Source organism: Periophthalmus magnuspinnatus, chromosome 13, assembly GCF_009829125.3.
Source record: "Periophthalmus magnuspinnatus isolate fPerMag1 chromosome 13, fPerMag1.2.pri, whole genome shotgun sequence".
NCBI lineage: Eukaryota > Metazoa > Chordata > Actinopteri > Gobiiformes > Gobiidae > Periophthalmus > Periophthalmus magnuspinnatus.
Genome location: NC_047138.1, coordinates 2,488,521 through 2,504,546, shown reverse-complemented (window position 1 = coordinate 2,504,546; position 16,026 = coordinate 2,488,521). Strand labels below are relative to the sequence as shown.

Genomic DNA, 16,026 nt, shown 5'->3' with positions numbered 1-16,026 from the left:
GTGTAATAATGTGTGTAATAATGTGTGTAATTGATCTGGTGATTAGTCCAGTAAATGAGAGATTGGTCATACAGCCTCTGCAGCGTGAGGCCACTGCTGCTGCGTGGTCTGACTCACCAACACACACGAGTAATGACACATTTTCAGTGGCTGCTCCCCTTTGATTGGGTTATATACCTGCCTGCATTCTACTACTCCAAAATCCTGTGCTTGGACGCCTGATTTGCTTTTACTAATGCATTTCTTTATTATTTACGTGTTCGCACTGTTAGCGGTTTTGACGGATCATTTGAAGCGCATCTGTTAAAGCCATTCTGAGACAAATGACCTCACTCCTATAGAGAACGCCATGTGCTCGCTGCTAAAACATACATCAAATAAGGTCTAAAGGTGTATAATCTTAAAGAAATACCATGTAACTTTTCAGGAGGATCCACAACTTGTTCCACACTATGGTATTTTAACGTATCTGGCATTTATTCAATGGCAGGTGTTATATTACTAAAAATATACCAAGCAAATATAGTTCCTGTGACCGCGGACACCTCGAGACTCCACAGATCTGACCTGTAACTTAGTCTGGTGGTGTCTCTTGCTTGTTTCCACGTAGCTAGATAAGTTTAAAGCTGCACTGGGAAACTTTCCAGGCAAAACATGAACATCTCCTGAGAGTAAAGCAGATGACGGAGCCTCGACCAGAAAAGTGACGAGTTTACTTCATGTGAATTGGCTTCGGTTGCTCTGTTTGAAGCAACGTTTGGAACACTCACAGAAAGAACAAGCTTATTACTAAAAACGCTGTGACGGTGAAAGAACAGGACTCTTAAATGTTTGGAACACTCACAGAAAGAACAAGCTTATTACTAAAAACACTAACGCTGTGACGGTGAAAGAACAGGACTCTTAAACGTTTGGTTTGACAGAGTGAAGGGTCTGAGCTGAGGCGTCAGTGTGGCTCTCACATCACCACAGTCCTCTCTCACATTTCAGAGTATATTTAGCTTCTGTTGGACCGGTTAAACCCAGCACGACCAATGAACCTGAAAACGCCTCATCGGAGCAGTTTTATTAAACCAAAAACTCATTTACAGTGTCGCTGTTTAATTCTGTTGCTCATAATTACATAAACCATTGCGTCAAGTGCAAAATGTGTAATGTCATTTCATCATTAGCGCTGTGTGCGAAGTGACAACAGTCAGATGACAAACACTCACCCAGATAAGATTTAAAAAGTTTAAAGGTGCACTATGTAACTTTTCTGGTGGAGCAATAACAGACCAGAAATGTTTCACAGTATAGCATTAAAGTTGCCCATGTTGCATTTATTCAATTACAGATATTTATTGCTAAGAAAAAAACATGTATTCTCAGTGTGAATGGTGCCGCCTCATCACAGAGCTGACTTGGCCTGGTAGTGCCACCTGCTCGTCCCTATGGAGACAAAGTTTAATGCTCTACTGTGGAACAAAGGTAAAGCAGTAACATCTCCGTGAAGACGAACACGTGGCAGACCATCCACTAGGAAATAATGCACTTTAACCATGGTTGAAGTATCAAAGATGATACTTTGGCAACTTTCTTTGTTTTTAATTTCCGTTTTTGTTACAAGGCTCCAGGATAAAATATGTGAATAGCTCAAATTAAAAAACAGAGGGCTGCCCCGAGGGAGATGGAATTATTTTTCACATTTGCAATTAAAAGGATTCTGACGTCCGGACGCTCATGTTACCAATAAGAAATGACTTCATCACCTAAAACGCTCTTAATATTTACACTTTGAGCTTTCTCCAGTTTGCGTGCTGTTTGTCTGAACCCTGCCCAGAAACTGAAACCTCATCTCTTCTTGTTCATTGCCAAGCCATGCCTGGCATTAGCTGCTAAAACATCCTCCCTCACAGCAGTGCAGTCCTCCCATCCACTTAACTCCTAATTCACTACTTCCTCATTCAATCCCAGGTCTATTTGAACCGTATAGAGACCGATACCGATTACAATACCACAGTTATTACTAAAAACACTCGACAATATGTGATTCATTTTAATTCCTCAGTGTGTCTAATACAGCTCAATACAGCTCAAGATCATTCAAATCTATCCAGGAAAGGTTCAGTTCTGTCCTGTGAATGTGACTTTTTTAGTATCAGTACCTGCTCAAATGAGTATCTAGTTTCGATACTCGTTTTAGTATCGATGAGCGTCTGATTTCTACACTTTTGTCAGTCCCCCTCAGCAGCTGTCGGCCTGCGTACGGTCTAAATTGGCTGCGGATATCTGCCTCTCCGTCGCTGCAGCTTTTCGGTCTCTCTATGCGTCGGTAGCACAGAAACAAATGCAGCGTTTCCATGGCAGCGGAGGAAACAGACTCAGGGGAGGCAGAAAATGCAGAGTAGCCCAAGAGAAGCAAAGTGCGCGGGGCATGACCGTGTACGCCGCGGTTTCCCCGGAGACCACTCCTCTAGTGAAATCTATAGTTTACATTTGTCCTATCAGCTCGAGAGAGGATCCTCCCACGACTGCGCTCGCTGGGAGTCACTGTAGTGCTCAAACGCAAGGGCAACTGCTCAAAGGAAAGACGGATTATAAACCAGCGAAGGGAGTTTGGCGACTGCTTTATTATCAAAACTAAATGAGTAGAATAGAAACATTGTAATTTGAACTGATTCTGATTTGACGTCTTACTGCAGAATCAAATCATCAGTAAAAGTAAAATAAATAAATAGTTCAGTTTTACGCTTTTATTTACTAACTTTCTACTGACCACTGCAGACAAACTCTATTGATCCACAAGGGAAAACACGACTACTGCTACTACTGCTAACACTGAGACACTAAAAGCTCTAAATAACTGAAAATGTGACAAATATAAAGTAATAATGACACTAAAAGTACAGATCAAACACACTGTGCTTATAAAGTGATTAAACTCACAGCTCAGATACTTTTACACTTCCAGCTGAAGAGGCTGATTTTCACATATGTGCACTGTGCTGAGGAGGAAGTGTAGAATGAACCATTGATTTAACATTAAAGTCCAGTCTAAAGGCTGTTTCAGCACTGGTCCACTCAGCCTCTGGTGTTTGGGCAGCGCTGCGCCGTGGCACGTCTCCAGCAGCCGGAGTGTGCCACATCCACATCCATAATCTGAATAATTCATCACACTGTGGTCACTGAGGGAGAGAGAGAAAGAGATCTAGAGCAGCAGAGGAGAAGTCAGGGAGGAGAAAGCACACAGGAGAGAGAGGAGAGAGGGAAGAAAGAGGAGAGAGGAGAGACGAGAGAGAGAAGAGGGAGACAAGAGAGGAGAGAGAAAGAGATCTAGAGCAGCAGAGGAGAAGTCAGGGAGGAGAAAGCACACAGGGGAGAGAGAGAGAGAGAGGAGAGAGAAGAGACGAGAGAGGGAGGAGGGGGAGAAAGCACACAGGAGAGAGAGGAGAGAGGGAAGAAAGAGGAGAGAGGAGAGACGAGAGAGAGAAGAGGGAGACAAGAGAGGAGAGAGAAAGAGATCTAGAGCAGCAGAGGAGAAGTCAGGGAGGAGAAAGCACACAGGAGAGAGAGGAGAGAGGGAAGAAAGAGGAGAGAGAAGAGACGAGAGAGAGAAGAGGGGGAGAAAGCACACAGGAGAGAGAAAGAGATCTAGAGCAGCAGAGAAGTCAGGGAGGAGAAAGCACACAGGGGAGAGAGAGAGAGACGAGAGAGGGAAGAGGGAGAAAGCACACAGAAGAGGGAGAGAGAGAGAAAAGAGAGGAGAGAGAAAGAGATCTAGAGCAGCAGAGGAGTCAGCACGAGGAGAAAGCACACAGGGAAGAGAGAGAGGAGAGAGGGAAGGGGGAGAAAGCACACAGAAGAGAGAGAGAGAGAGAGAAAGAGGAGAGAGAAGAGACGAGAGAGGGAGGAGGGGGAGAAAGCACACAGGAGAGAGAAGAGAGAGAGAAAAGAGAGGAGAGAGAAAGAGATCTAGAGCAGCAGAGGAGAAGTCAGGGAGGAGAAAGCACACAGGAGAGAGAGAGAGAGAGAGGGAAGAGGGGGAGAAAGCACACAGGAGAGAGAGAGAGAGGGAAGAGGGGGAGAAAGCACACAGGAGAGAGAGAGAGAAAAGAGAGGAGAGAAAGAGATCTAGAGCAGCAGAGGAGAAGTCAGTGAGGAGAAAGCACACAGGAGAGAGAGAGAGAGGAGAGAGAGGGAAGAGGGGGAGAAAGCACACAGGAGAGAGAGAGGGAAGAGGGGGAGAAAGCACACAGGAGAGAGAGGAGAGAGGGAAGAGAGAGGAGAGAGAAAGAGATCTAGCGCAGCAGAGGAGAAGTCAGCGAGGAGAAAGCACACAGGGGAGGGAGAGAAAGAGGGGAGAGAGAGGAGAGAGGGGGAGAAAGCACACAGGGGAGAGAGAGAGAGGGAAGAGGGGGAGAAAGCACACAGGAGAGAGAGAGAAAGAGGAGAGAGAGAGGGAACAGGGGGAGAAAGCACACAGGGGAGAGAGAGAGAGAGAGAAAGAGGAGAGAGAAGAGACGAGAGAGAGAAGAGGGGGAGAAAGCACACAGGAGAGAGAAAGAGATCTAGAGCGGCAGAGGAGAAGTCAGGGAGGAGAAAGCACACAGGAGAGAGAGGAGAGAGGGAAGAGAAGAGAGAGAGAGGGAAGAGGGGGAGAAAGCACACAGGAGAGAGAGAAAGAGATCTAGAGCAGCAGAGGAGAAGTCAGTGAGGAGAAAGCACACAGGGGAGAGAGAGAAGTGGGAGAAAAGAGAGGAGAGAGAAGAGCAAGAGGAGGGAGAGAAGAAGGAAGAGAGGAGAGAGCGGAGAGCGAAGAGAGAGGAGGGAAACCAGAGCTCCCAAACCGAACTCAACACTCATCCACAACACCAGATACTTTTATTTATTCAAACGGTGCTGCGCTCGTGAACAAGAGCCTCTCAGGCCGGGACGCTCTCTGTGGGCACACTCTGCTGTTAAATATGGGATTATACAAGAGCAGCGGGAGTGGACGGCCTGGACAAATGAACGCCGCTTTATGATCGTCTTCAGTGACCACGTGACAAAAGTAACTCGATTTGGCAGCAACTAATTGACAACAGACTTATGTACACATTTATTCACTATGTAACGTTTCTGATGGAAGGTCAGCTAACTTGTGTTATTGTGTATAGTTTGTATTTTTATTTTATACTGTTATATTTGATACACACACAGAAATGCTGACTGAGGTCTTTTTAGCTGCTATTTGTCTTGCTGTGTTATTTCTCCGTGAGACCCCTGTCGTTTTGTGTTGAGTGGAGCAGTAATATGCCTCCTCCATTGTTGCTGTGTAAGTGGTGATAGTTGCTGATGTACAGTCTCTTTGCTGTGTTTGCAGTCAATGCGGTCTTCCAGCGGCGCTCTTGTCCCGTACCAGCAGCAGCATGTCCCGCGTCTCGTCCACGGCCAAGCGCTACCCCGGCCCCTCCTCCTACACCTCCCACTACAGTTCATACACCTCCTCCCTGGGAACGGGCCTTAGCTCCTACAGCGACCGGGACAGGCTCTCCACCTACAAGTCCCCTTCCTCTTCATCCTCCACCTCCTCGGGATACTCCTCGTCCAGCTACCTAAGCTCGGCCGCCCGCTCCCGAAACTACAGCTCCTCCTCTGACCCGGAGCGAGACCGAGGCCGGACTGTCCCGCGCAGTGACATCCTCGGAACCAGCAGCATCGGGAGTAGACGCAGCGAGAGTCTCAGTCGGACCCCCGTGAAAAGCTACACCGGGTCAGGGCTGAGCGGGGGAGCGGGCTACTCCTCATACAGCTCCTACTCTTCGCCCTCTGCCCACTCAAGCTACCTCTCCTCTTCACCAGCGGCCTCCAGCATCTCGCTCAGGCGCAAGTCCGTGTCCCAAAGCGATCTAAGCAGAGACCTCGCCTCTCTGGGCATCAGCGACCCCTCCTCTTCCTCCTCTTCCACCCCGACCTCCTCTGCCCTTCGGAGTTACCGCACCCGAAACGGCGACGTGTCCGACTCGTACAGCTCGAGGTCAGGATACGCAGGCCTGTCCCGCAGCTCCACTCAGGAGATCCTCAGCAGCAGCAGCAGAGCACTAAGCACCTCGTCGCCATGGGAACCCAGCAGCAGTAATGGCCGCTCTGAGTCGCCGTCCCGGGACACGTCCACGGTAAGAGAGTGCCAGATTAAACACACACACACACACACTCGCTTTTTAGTCATACTGCTGCAAAGGTAGAGAGGTAGATTTTTTTATTTGGTTCATCCCTCGTGACATTTGCTTCTGTGCCATCAAAATAAACCTGTAGAGAAACTATAAACCAAATACATTTTATGACTAAAGCTTTGTGACTCTTTAAAAACCTTTTTAGATAGAAAAGTGGCTTTGCTCGAAGGTTTTGAGTGCCATAATACTCACGCATTATCTGAACAGAAGGTAATAAATTATGTTTTTGATGATAACATGTTTGTAATTCAATAGGGTAATAGTTGCAGTTATGATTTTACATTTTACATTTTACAGTATTAATTGCCCTGCTCTGTACAAAAGGATCAATAACAGTGGAAAGAGGGAGGCCACTTGTGCTTTACAGTTAAGTGAGGAAGGCGCACTAACGACTTTGGCCAAAAGGGGGCACTGTTGCTTAAAGTAAAGAGGTCAGGGTGTCCACGAAAAGTTGAAATACTCTTTGTAATATTTTAAAATACTATGTCAGTGCTGTGCCAGTGGCGTCTGATTCAATTTCACTGTAGGATGAACTGCTGCATAAAAACTATTTCAAGGCCCAACAAGATTTCTAATTTAAAAATGTTGGCATTCAAACTCAGAATGAATCCCCAACAAAAAAAAACTTTCTCTCTGTAGACCTTTGTTAAAATGAAAACGGATACAGTTTCCCTAAATCTAACCATCACAACCATAGTTATCTGTATATTATATAAAGTAGTGCATTTGTATTTTTTTTTACATGCATCTTGAGGTGAATTTGTTTTTCTCTATAAATTATGGTTGAATAATACACTAGACTAGATTTATTGTCTAAAGATCCACTATAAATCAAAGGGACACTGTACGTTTTTAGGTGGTGGGTCCAAAACCTTTTCCCTGAGGTGTTGTTTTGACTGGAATATTCCACAGAATTGCATAACGGAAATCTCCATGGAGACAACCAGGTGACTCCACGAAGGCATTTTTTGGCAATAAAATGCATGCAATTGAATGAAAGATGGATAACTATTCTAGGCAAAGCAATAATGTGTGGATGAGACGAGCGAGTTACAGGTGCATGACAGGAGCTCCATCTCCAGCTCAAGAGAAGCAGAGATTTCTACTTTAGAGAGTTTATATTGACGACATCAGGCTAGGGAGAGTTCTATCCAAAAGTTAGACACAGTTTACACATTTTTCTGAAACTTTAACATGATTTCAACAAAATAAATAAACCTAGTGTTATAGTTATAGAAATCCCTAGTGTGATGTCATAATTTCCAACCAGGAAGTAAAATTTGAAACCTAAAAAAATGTCCAAACTGGTATTTCATTTACTTTTTTACTTTTTTTTAAGTTCAGCATGATTATTTTAACTGTGTTTTAGTGAAATGAGTTGTCCAACCTCTCGTAGCTCTTTAAGTCAGCGTTTTGAGTGAATGTGAGCGGATGTAAACTTGTGAATCGATGGTATTTTCTGTTATTTACCTCTTTCACGTCTGTGATCTGGAGACATGGTCGTCAAACAGAAGTGACAGTGAGTTTTGAACCCTCACACTTGACCTGTCGTTTTCGCCTCGGCTCTTCTCGCTCTCTCACTCTAAAGCAGCTCGAGTGTTATGAGAGTGTCCAGCTTTAATGACCAGGTCAGAGCCACAGTGACCCACTTCCTCTGGGATTAGGCCTGAAACATCTTACATGAGCAGTGCAGAAGCGAAAGGGCAGGTTACACAGGATTACACCAGATTTAATGCATTCACCGCATTTGTTACAATTTCTTAGTATAATAATATCAATATGTTCATATCAAAATTTGTAAAAACAGAACTTTGAGGAAAAAAATCAGAGTGCTACATGCTGTTTTCATTTATTTTGCAAACATTTGAGCTATTGTAAACTTATAAACTTGTAAATAACTCTTTGGGATGAGAGCTTGCGTTAGTCGCCATAAAATCCATGCATACTAGCTAGCAACGTGCCAAAAGATTTAGCTCTTAGATGTTAGATTTAGCAAGCTAGTTAGACTTAAATACCTACTTTCTTTCAAATCAGGTATTCAAGATTGAATTGCTTTTGTATTTTACTCTGATCTTACTCACACCTGCAGTTTTCTACTCCACATCACCGTTTTAAATGATTCATCTATGGATAAGAGGCAGTTCTAGGTGTTGTAAAAAATATAATTACAGAGCTACAGTTAAAAATACTTTCACGTAATGTATTATACAGTATATGTTTATGTATAATTGATGACTTTCCATTTAACCCTGGTTATGTGTGAAAGGTTATGCAAACAACATGCGACTCCAACTTTTGTTCGGAGTATGTTTAGTTAGTTTAGTTGAGCAGAACGATCCTTTGGCCCGTGCATTAAAATCTATGTGTTTTTACAGTAAACTACATCACTACATTATGGCCTAGATTTAAAAAAAAGTCATATGGTAAAGACTGGATCAATCTAATTTTTCAATAAACGTTAACACAAAACAGCATTAATGCCCTCTCTCCAGTCCTGTCCAGCCTGTCCAATGTACTGTCCAACCTGTCCAATGCCCTGTCCAGCCTGTCCAATGCCCTGTCCAGCTTGTCCAATGTCCTGTCCAGCCTGTCCAATGCACTGTCCAGCCTGTACAACGTCCTGTCCAGCCTGTCCAATGTCCTGTCCAGCCTGTCCAATGTCCTGTCCAGCCTGTACAACGTCCTGTCCAGCCTGTACAACGTCCTGTCCAGCCTGTACAATGTCCTCTCCTGTCCAACCTGTACAATGTCCTGTCCAGCCCAGACGTAGACAGTGAGTGTAATCTGGATTGATCGCTCTAATCTGTCTACAAATTTGATTAAGAACTGTAACTGAATTGTTCTTTCAGTGGTTTAATCCCAACTCCAATCAGTTATTTCTTTCACTTAATATAAAATGAATGTCTCTGAAATAGTTTTGATACTAAAATATCAGGGAAAGGCTCAGTACTCTCTCTCTTGATACGTCAAAGGTTATTAAAAACATTTTATTTCCTATTTTAACACAAAATAACTGTAGTTTATTTAATATTACCACATGGTTTTATATTCAGAAACTATTCAGGAAAGGTCTGCTTTTGTCCTGTTGATGTGATTTTCTCAGTATCGATTTCGATATTAGTTTTAGTATCAGTTTGTATCTGAGCATGTTTGTCAACCACACTGTGAAATGTCCTGGCCGTAATCACAGCTCCTCCAGTCGACACTATGGCTGCAGTACAGTTCAATTCAATGTTGTTTTTTTTGTACAGCCCAAAATCACAACAGTTTCCTCTTAGGGCTGAACATGTGAATTGATTTAACCAACAGAAAGTTAGAAAATAAACAATGAAAGAGAAACAAGCAAATTAATCAACAGAAAACAAGCAAAATGGATAACTGTCCCAGAACATCCTGTCTTTAGACCCTCTTCTCGGCAAGAAAAAACTCAAAAAAAACTCTGTAAGCCTGGCCTACAAAACTGCCAGTACATCACACTTCACACAACTGTCCCTGTCGTCAATAAAGGAGCCAGGGTTCTGACTCCACATATGACACGTTAAGCAGGACAGAGCGAGGTCCAGCCATAACGCTAGTCGGCTAAGCTAACTAAGGCTGAAGCTGGTGAAAAGGGCTTTTAATCAACAAATACTAAGCGGTTGGGAGCTAGAAACTTTCCATAGACAGACTAAATAATGCATTATCATAATTTAGTGAAATGTGGCAAGTTGAGGAGTTGCAAAATATGCTTCCTCCACTTTAACTGGATCTGTCTGAAACACGACATCAGGACGACATCCTCTCTGCCCTAAACCTTTCTGTGTACTCTGAAATCAGCAGTGCATCATGATTATATTTCAAAACAATCAGCACTGGGCATCTCGTGGAGCCATCAGCGAAGGGCAAGCTTCAACATGACTTAGTTTCTCTGTTCTTCTCACAGAAATAATCAACACTTATCAGCGGGCTCACAGTTTTAGTGCACGTCTCCAGCTGGAGCCCTCTGTAATTAGACCACTGCCCCTTCCCTCAGGACACTACAGAGAGGGCAAGGTAACATGGGAACAGGCTCAAGGCTCATTCAGCTTTTTCACTACGCCTGTTCCTTTTCCTGTTGCTATTTTGGAAATTACATTTTTTCATGTGGCCAAATGTATTTTTTTTTATAAAGCTTGTGATATAATAGTTTAGTAGAAATTAATATGCAATAGATCTCATTAAAATCATCTTGTAACATATGGAAAATTACCAGTGCAAGTCAAGTATATAAAGTGGGAACTACTTTCACACCCACTTTTCACATTAATTATATCTATCCTTTTATATAATCTGCTATGTGATGTAAATTATAGACCAAGTTAGGGACATGGAAGAGATTTTCAATATTGTTTCAGTATGGGTTTGTTCTCTGAGCTATAAGTCAAGCAACAGATGTACTAACTTTTTTGCTACTAAGGAAAAGGCTTGCTCACCACCAGTTTCGATACCACAATGATGATTTGTAGAGCAGAATACAATTTCCAAAGTAAATTAACAGTAGTTTCTTCACTGTTACCAGGGGGTCCCATATTAGTTCTGATACAAATCGACACCACTCTGAAACTATTCAAGACCCAATTTTGTCATATTTTTGTGTTTTTTCCAGTATCAATACTTCAAATAATTGTCTAATTTTGATACTGGTTTTAGTATCAATGAGTATCAGGGTATTGAAGTTTGACCGCCCTTAAATATGACTTAAATATGTTGTGAGTAAAGTCGTCATATCAGCACAAACTGTACTCTCGTTGTATAACTTTTGAGCAGCACCTTTAATACCTTGTTGTGTCCACTGTCCAGTTTTGTGTTGCTGTTTAAACCGAGCATTCAGGTCGAAAAGGTCCGGAGAAATGGAGTTGGTGGAGCAAAGTAAACACCATCCCTGTAAACACAAAAATAGCAGCTGCCAGTGCCTCATGCTTCAGTTCATCTCGTGCCATGTTTCTTAGTAAGACAAGCTGCTGGCATGATGACTGGAGCTGCTTGTATCAACTTGTTTTCCATAGTTTTTGTGTACCAGACTAATTCTCCTTAATGATTATAACCAAATGACTTTCTCACTGGTATTGACTAGTTTCTATATCCGCGTATAAACCACTTCTCTTTTCCCGCCGTAGTTTTCTGTAAATACAAACTGAAAATGTAAATTGACCATCTGTTAAAATCTTGGCTGCTATATTTGTCTGCAGTTAGTCGCTGTTTAATCAAAAGCAGTCAACGTCTATTTATCATGTCGTCAGCTAAACATTTATTCATAGTTTTGTTTTGAATGCATGAATATGCCTCCTGTCATTTACTCCGTGACCATATTGTAACCTCCTACTGCATGTCATATTAGGCTTTGTGCAGAAAACACAAACATATTGTGTGGTAAATATATATATATTATTATTGGTTGGGGTTGTCCAAAAATCAATGCTCACATACAGATCAATCATAAAACTAGAACTGAAACGAGATACGAATTTGCACAAGTATTCGTAGTGAAGAAAAATGCAAAAAAAAAAAATAGTACAAAACTGGACTTTTCCTGAATCATTTTGATCCATATTAGGACTAGTATGTGACCACATAACTACTGCATATGGAAAACTGTTTAAAATCTTTGCAGTGTTGAAATCTGAACCTTTTCCTTAGTATCAAAGTCGTGTTTTGACAACACTACGTCCAGTTCTTACTTTAAAGGAGCTTTCGCCTCGCTGTATTTTTCCATTCTTTTCTATGCTCCCAGAGATGTTGTGTTGATCTCCTGCCCCTGCCGCTTACACTAAAGCCACAGTAATGCCCGTCTGCCAGTGCCCACATCAGCTCGGTCTTGATTCTGCCCCAAGTATGGGGCACAGTGGCTCAGTGGTTAGAGTGTTGGTCCCCCCAACCCGAAGGTCAGAGGATCAAGTCCCGCTCGGATCAAGTTCTGTCGTTGTGTCCTTAGGCAAGACACTTCACCCACATTGCCTAGTATGAAAGTGGTGTGTGCGCGAATGATAGGTGGTGGTCGGAGGGGCCGATGGCGCAGATTGGCAGCCTCGCTTCTGTCAGTCTGCCCCAGGGCAGCTGTGGCTACAGTACTAGCTTACCATCACCAAGTGTGGAAATGAATGAATAATGACTATAGTGTAGCGCTTTGAAAAAGGGCAAGTGTAAGCCATTATTATTAAGTAGTTTTGCCGTGTCTAGACTTTATGTTGAGTCAACAATATTTTTGGCCACTCCGACTCAGTGCCCCGGTCAGACGGAGAAAAGAAAAACAATCTCGTACAAGCTTACCTCACTCCTTTATAAATAATGGCAAGTCGACAACGGATGGAAATGATCCTTGGGGTATAATCCTGTGTGTTTATATTCATGTTGTATCATGTCTCTTCATTAGCATCCTTTGTCCCAATCAGATAGTTTTGTAATGGGCCACTAATGTGTTATGGGTCAGTGAAGTTTACCAGTCCTCAGTGTTTGATTTTAACACAAACAGACACTTTTCTATTACAGCTATTGACTGACACTGTTGTGGTGAGTGTTTCCAGTTAAAATGTTTAAATTGGAAAAGTGTTTCAGTCTCACCGCAGGACATTTTACTACTTAGTATCTTTCCAAAACTATGAGCAAAATATAGAATACATTATTGAGCCCCGTACAGTTGAGCTTTAGAGGTAGAAAGTGTTGATGTGAAGTCCAATTTGTGTTTTATACGTTTAAATTATACATCAAGTCCTCACTTCCTCTTTGAGCAAATATTAAGCAAAGTTCAATTCACAAGTTTCGACAGGAAGTCAGGAAGTGGCACACTACCAAACGCAGAGACCACAAAGTTGACCAAACATAACCTTTTCTCTAGTTAAACATAAACGCGGCAGCACGAGAAGCTTATGTGATCACTTTAAACTCTACATTACATTATTATATATGTCATTTGTGTCACGGTAAATGCTAACGACCACAGATTAAAACATGTTGATGATGTATAGGATGTTCTGAAACAGTCAATTAGTCCATGATGACTTTTCACTTTTTTCACAACATGCAGAGGATGTTTGTTTTGACTCAGCCTTTCTGTCAGGTACGGTCTCTCTCTGTGGTTTACATTTAGTTCAGAAATGCCATAAACTCTGACATGCTAGAACGCACAAAATATTGGTTTAGTGGATCTGTTTTTATATTTGACAGTAAATACAGTTCACTAGTTCTTCTTTGGTCACGTATACTTGTACTTCTATACTTTTCCCATACTACTAAAGCTATATGCGCTCAATACAGACCCTGTGTTGTGTAAATATACAAAAGATGGATTGAATATGTGCTCAGCCTGGTGAAGGAATGTACTGTTGTGTACACATCTCTCTGGGCCATGAGATTGATGCTAAGGAAATTTGTCTCACTCCACGCGCCTCATACAAGTGCAACATTGCAAGTTTTATTTTTAAACTAATTACAATATTTTATACAGAAGGAAAGATGCTGGTCGCCCATCTGTTCAAAAATATTTCAGTGATTTACAACCTGTTAGTCATCGTTTCATCAAATGCAGGATTTGTTTTTCCCCTCATCCCATTTAAGGCTAGTTAGTCAGTCTTATTATGTCATTTTACACGCTTTAGCTCTGGTTTAAAGCAATTATAAACAGTGAAATAGCTTGAATACTTGTTACTTATTAGGTTGGTGGTGCACTAGTCCTGCTGTAGTACATGGTTTTATCCTTCAGTGCCATGTCTTTCAGCTCAGACTTATGTAACCAGCAGCAGCACCATCAGATAATGGCATGGTTTGGTTATTCTTAGCTGTTCTGTGCTAATGGAACGCATCCCATGGCGTTTTTTTTTTTTTTTTCTGGTCACATGCGCATCGTAATGTCTATTATACCGTGATTTATATAAAGCCCCTAATAGCTGGGTAGGTAACGGATGAGTGAATGGTCTCCTTGGTAATAGTCCTTCAGATTGAGGCAGAAGCGCGGAGAAAAGATCCGCTGTGACGCAGGAGCTCGCGGCTGGAGCTGGGGGCGGCGCTGACGTAGGTTTGAGATCGACTATGAGCCAAAAGAGGCGGAGCGACAGCCGTGTGCAGCGGGACAGAGTGCTCACCGCGCACAGACCTGCTCCAGAGCCTGGACACAGCAATAAAACCATAACCTCCCAGTCTTTTGACAGCCAGTCCGTCTCCTCACCCGCGCGTAATTTCTGGATCTTGGCGCTTTACGCACAGGAGATTTTAAAGGGAAAGTCGCTGCTGTTGTTTTGAATCGTTGTAATTCAAAGTCTTTACCTCTTCGTGAATGAATGACATCTTTCCTTGTCGCGCTGTGAGCCACTTGTGTCCACATTTTCAACACGGTAAACCTGGAGAAGCGGTCTTTTTACGCGCACACGCTCTCGCCGGCAGCCGGTCCCTCGCTCCTCCAGCAGCATGCCCACCATGCGACAGACCTACACCGTGACAGTACCAGAGGACCCCCCCGCAGCCGCCTTCCCCTTCATCAAACAGGAGATGCGGAGGAAAGGCAGCATGTCCGGCTCAGTGCTGGTGTCAACTTTCGTAGGGCTTCTCATTAACCAAGCCAAGGTAAGACACGCACCACCGGCTCCATCTTCTCCAAATCCAGCCCCGCTCCATTCACAAATACATCCTTCCACTCACATAGCACCAAACGCGCTTCACAGAGGAGCGTGTTCGTGCTTGTATGCGCCTCTTTGCACATGAAATGGGGCATAATAATTCAGTGTATTCTGTGCGCAGCCCTACTGTAATTGGTGCGTGCTTTGTCTCTGCTGTTATGTCATCAAAGAGGCATAGGTACGCACTCATGGCAGCCTCAGTGTGAACAAAGACTCAGATTTAAACGCACAAAATGTCAAAGTTATAACAAGTTTCCATAGGCTGCAGCTGGTTATTACTCTATTCACTAATTACTATATTGTCTCGCATGTAAATAGTTGAATTATTTGCAGATTTGTTGATTTTTTTTGCCTCTGTTTAGCTCTTTCCCGGGACAGTTGAGGTGACATATATTTAGTGTATGATGTGAATGTTGAAGGTGAGTCATTGTGGAGGTAAGCTGCTGCTGTGTTAAGCTGCTGTACTGCTCTGTGCCAGGATCAGTAGGCCTTCATTGGCAGGTCACAGCTTATATAACCACCCCATAATCCCCCCTTGCACTAAAGCTACTCTTACTACACTGCCCTCATACATCAACGTAGGCGCTCACAAAGGAGACATAAAGCATGTCCTTTCCATACAGGCGCTTTTATGCTTTGACCTGTACATGGCTTTTAGAGTTTTCCACATGGGTCACAAAGGTGTAGACCGATTGGGGAGAGTGTAGTACAGAAATATCAATATGCAAAACCGTCTCGTTGAAAAGAAAACTGCACTACTTGTATATTAGTATCAGTTGTTCGCAGTAGTAATTAGCCAAACTGTAATTAAATCTTATCTGTAATAGCCAAACTAAATATAGAAAGTAAACTGGAGCCAGATTTTCAAAGCGGTGCAAGAAACTCCTTTATTTTATTACAGTTGTGTGTTTTTGTATTATTCCTGTTACAAATCTCCAGTGCCATTTTTGTCGAATAGCTGTCAAATGGATCATCAATGGATTTCAGAACGGTGAAAACGTAGAGCAATTAACAATTTAATTAACAAATTAACAAAATGCCACATACATGAAGCTGAAGCCCATGAATCATAATTTAGAGCTAAAGTAGTTGTACTTCCACTGTGTGTATATGGTGCTCGTGTTAAACTCACCAGACGCTGTACAGTTTAGTTAACTGTAAACTTTCTTATCAGGCATATCACTGTGTTAATGTGTATAAAAGGCAGA

The 16,026-nt window shown here is 42.8% G+C and overlaps 1 protein-coding gene across 9 annotated transcripts in view; it reads left to right on the top strand.

Annotated features, from left to right (window-relative positions):
• The window catches only part of LOC117380277 (ubiquitin carboxyl-terminal hydrolase 2-like), a 41,142-nt gene that overhangs the window by 6,649 nt on the left and 18,467 nt on the right, over window positions 1-16,026 (top strand). For 7 of the 9 annotated variants that reach the window (XM_055225996.1, XM_055225994.1, XM_055225993.1 and 4 more), the window contains exon 3: window positions 5,345-6,137. In XM_055225996.1, coding sequence (XP_055081971.1) covers window positions 5,391-6,137 — 747 coding nt within the window. In that variant the 5' untranslated portion in view covers window positions 5,345-5,390. Of the gene's footprint in view, window positions 1-5,344; window positions 6,138-14,267; window positions 14,766-16,026 lie in introns of those variants that run through there. The other 2 variants (XM_033977060.2, XM_033977059.2) reach the window with 1 other exon arrangement.